The sequence below is a fragment of the Nuphar pumila genome, chromosome 13 (genome assembly GCF_984573655.1).
Source record: "Nuphar pumila chromosome 13, dmNupPumi1.hap1.1, whole genome shotgun sequence".
NCBI classification, from domain to species: Eukaryota; Viridiplantae; Streptophyta; class Magnoliopsida; order Nymphaeales; family Nymphaeaceae; genus Nuphar; species Nuphar pumila.
The window spans coordinates 71,405,263-71,408,708 of record NC_143261.1 but is presented as its reverse complement, the minus strand read 5'-3'; the positions used below and the strand labels follow the sequence as shown (position 1 = coordinate 71,408,708).

General features: G+C 40.0%; 1 protein-coding gene across 1 annotated transcript; it reads left to right on the top strand.

The window, feature by feature from the left end:
* Positions 1-454: 454 nt before the first annotated feature.
* LOC149818666 (disease resistance protein RPM1-like) lies at positions 455-2,107 on the top strand. The gene has a single exon (XM_089986273.1). The coding sequence runs from the start codon at positions 455-457 to the stop codon at positions 2,105-2,107; it is 1,653 nt and encodes a 550-aa protein (XP_089842399.1).
* Positions 2,108-3,446: the final 1,339 nt, after the last annotated feature.

Here is a 3,446-nt window from a genome sequence, read left to right as displayed (position 1 = left end):
TCCCGGCGATGACTCCATCGTAGGTGGGCTTGCCGAAGGTGGGTTTGTTCGGGTCCTCGGCGGAAGGGAGGGCTGCCCTCTTCGAAGATGGGTGGTCATCGATCTCCATGGCCAGGGCTGACCATCGTCGTCGGGAGCTGATCTCTTCCGCTTGTTGCTGTTCTGGTCTCCCAGCCCTTCATCTAGACGTCGAAAATTGATGGTGCAGGCCATCGGTTTCAGAGAGAGATGGTCGTCTTCTCCTTGGCGGCAGAGGGAGAGAGACATATAGAGAGAGCAAAAGAGAGAGTCTAAGGCTGCATACAGGTCTGACTACAGTCCAGACCCGTGTGAATTTAGGTCCCAATCAATTCATGTAACAAAATTATTGGATAATGTGCAAAAAACTATTATACCTGACACTTGTCCTTTAGATAGAACTTGCCCTCAAGAACTACTGGAAATATGTCAAAATATGGTGAGCAAGTGCAAAGGTTTGCCGCTTGCACTTGTTGCATTAGGATGTATTATGTCACAAAAAAAGAGGACAAAAACAGAGTGGAAGAAAGTTCAAGATAGCCTGGGATGGCACTTGACTAACGATGCTTCTCTTGACAGTGTAAGAAATATCCTCACATTAAGCTATGTGAAACTGCCTCCGTATCTCAAACCGTGCTTCTTATATTGCAGTGCATTTCCTGAGGATTTCTTGATCTACAGGAATAAGCTACTCAGTCTTTGGGTCGCTGAGGGATTCGTTAAACAAACAGAAAGAATGACACTTGAGGAAACAGCAGAGGAGTACTTGAAGGAGCTGATCTATCGAAACATGCTGCAAGCTGCAAGAATAAATATCCATGGTCGAGTTGTAGCATGCAAAGTTCATGATCTCATGAGAGAGCTCGCAATTTCGAGATCTGAGGAGGAGAATTTTTCTAGACTTTTAGAAGCACAAGCTGCATACGATGCCCAGAAGTGTCGACGATTATCGATCATCAGAGCAGACAAAGAAGTCGTCTTATCAAGCATGGTAGGTGCACGCTCTGTCCGCTCTCTTTTTGTTTTTGATTATAACATTCTGCAATCCTACTCATTTATGAAGCTTCCAAGCTTCAAATTGCTAAGGATATTAGATCTAGATAGCGTTCAAATTGAAAAACTACCTGATGGGGTGGTAGAACTATTCCATTTGAGGTTTTTGAGTTTGAGGAAAACCAAGGTTAACAAACTCCCCAAATCATTTGGAAAGCTCCAAAACCTGCAAACGTTGGATATTAGGAGAACAGGCATAACAAGCCTACCAAAAGGGATACTAAAAATGAGAAGCTTGCGAAATCTGTGGATGTTTGATTCTTATAGCATTCTTATAAAGAGACAAATGCCATCAGGGATTGGCCAACTAAAATACCTACAAGCACTCAGTGGTGTCATGGGCACCAAGGAAATAATTAAAGAAGTTGGGAACTTAAGTGGTCTCAAAAGATTTGAAATACTTTGGGTGGAGAACAAAGACATGGAGGAGCTTTGCTTGTCCATCCAAAAGATGGAGCGCCTCAAACGCTTGCTAGTCCATTCACAGGAGGGTCTTCAATTAGATTTATTGTTTTCAGCTCCTCCACCCCTCCTTTCAGCCATTGACTTGGATGGTTGCTTACGGACGTTACCACCTCAGTTTGGAAGTTTATATAACCTTAGAAGATTGAAACTGAGCAACTCCAAATTAGGCCAAGATCCACTTACAAGCCTTCAATCACTACCAAATTTAGTGTGGCTTATGCTCATCAATGCTTATGATGGGATGCAATTACGATGTGATTCCCATGGGTTTCCTAAGCTTAAGAGGCTGCAATTCTCTAGTATGGAACGATTGGAAAGTGTGATAATAGAGCAGGGTGCTATGCCGATGCTCAAGGAAGTGTTTATTGATGATTGTAAGGGGTTGAAGGTAGTGCCCCAAGGCATTGATCACCTCACCAGCCTCAAAGAGCTCCTCTTGAATGAGATTTCTTCCGAGTTAATGACAAGGCTGAAGAAGGATGGAGGGGAAGATCACCCAAAAGTTCAACACATTCCCCAGCTCACTCTTACTTACCAAAAAGAAGGAAAATGGTTTTTCGAAAGCTTGTGATGATGACGATTATGATTTTCTTCGAAGGTGAGTCCTCTGCAGCTACCCATTTTGGCTTTATTTATTCTGTAACTGGTTTAGTTATTCATTTAGTTTCTACTTCCCTTTTTAGGCTTCAAATTTTATGTTTTTCTATTAAATGTCACCCAAGTATCTTTGTTTGTTGTATAAGATAAATGCTTGTATTGCCTTGTAATGGTAGTCTTGTTGGTCTTGTATTAAATAATCCATTTCCTAAAAGTGATGCTCAAGAATAGAGCAAGTTTGGAAGTGCTTGGCAAAATGCAAGTCAGAAAGGAAGTTTGGCAACTTCTATTCATTCCAAACAACTGAAAATTTTTGAAAGATTATTTTTATATATTCACTGATTTTGACATGAAAACTTTCTCCAACTCAGATATGGAGAAAATTTTTCTATAAAAAAAAATCAGTTTTGAGAACAGTCGGTCCTCACCCTAATCAAAGCATTCTAACATTTTTCCAACCTGATTTTCTCATGCCACACACAAAAAAAGATGTTCAAGAAAAGTTCTCATATTAAATCTTCTTATATGTACAATTTTCTTTTCCTATGAGAATTTCCAATTTTCAAACGTGCCCTATCTTGTCATTTATAATTCTCTCTCTTGTGTGCACATGCATGTTAGAGTCAAGTTATCATGCTTAGGACTGAAAATGCATCGATCATTCAAATAACAAAAGGGGCCTCCACATCAAAAATTTTCTATTAAAAAAAAATAGTTTTGAGGACAGTATGCAGTCTTCACCCTAATCAAGCATTCTAACATTTTTCCAACCTGATTTTCTCACTCCACACAAACAAGAAAAAGCTTTTCATAAAAAAAGTTCTCATATGAAATCTTCATATACATAAAATTTTCTTTTCCTATGAGATTTTTTCTACTTACAAACGTCCCATGTCTCGTCATCTATAATTCTCTTGTTTCTTATGTGAACATGCATGTTATAGTCAAGATATCATGCTTGGGACTGCAAATGCGTTGAACTTTCAAATAATCAAAGGCGCCTCTACATCATACCCTAAGGATATGGATCCTAATGTAATAACTAGATTAGACATGTGTCATGTTGGATATGGTTATTCATATTCAAAGTTGTACAAATGACACCAATTTTTTTTTTAAAGGCAAGCTGGAGTTAGGCAGACCCCTATCAGTTATACAACGATACCATTGGGATTTGAACTTGCAATGCCCCCAACACAAAGTGACGTGCACTAGATGCACCTACCAGAGAAGCTGAGCCCCCCCCCCCCCCCCCCGTTGGTGTGACAGTTTTTGTCCAAGGAGACACCACTTGTTCACATGAGTAATTCCAA

Coding starts and splice junctions, on each gene's coding strand:
- LOC149818666 (XM_089986273.1), top strand. CDS start 455: ATGGTGAGCAAGTGCAAAGGTTTGCCGCTTGCACTTGTTGCATTAGGA.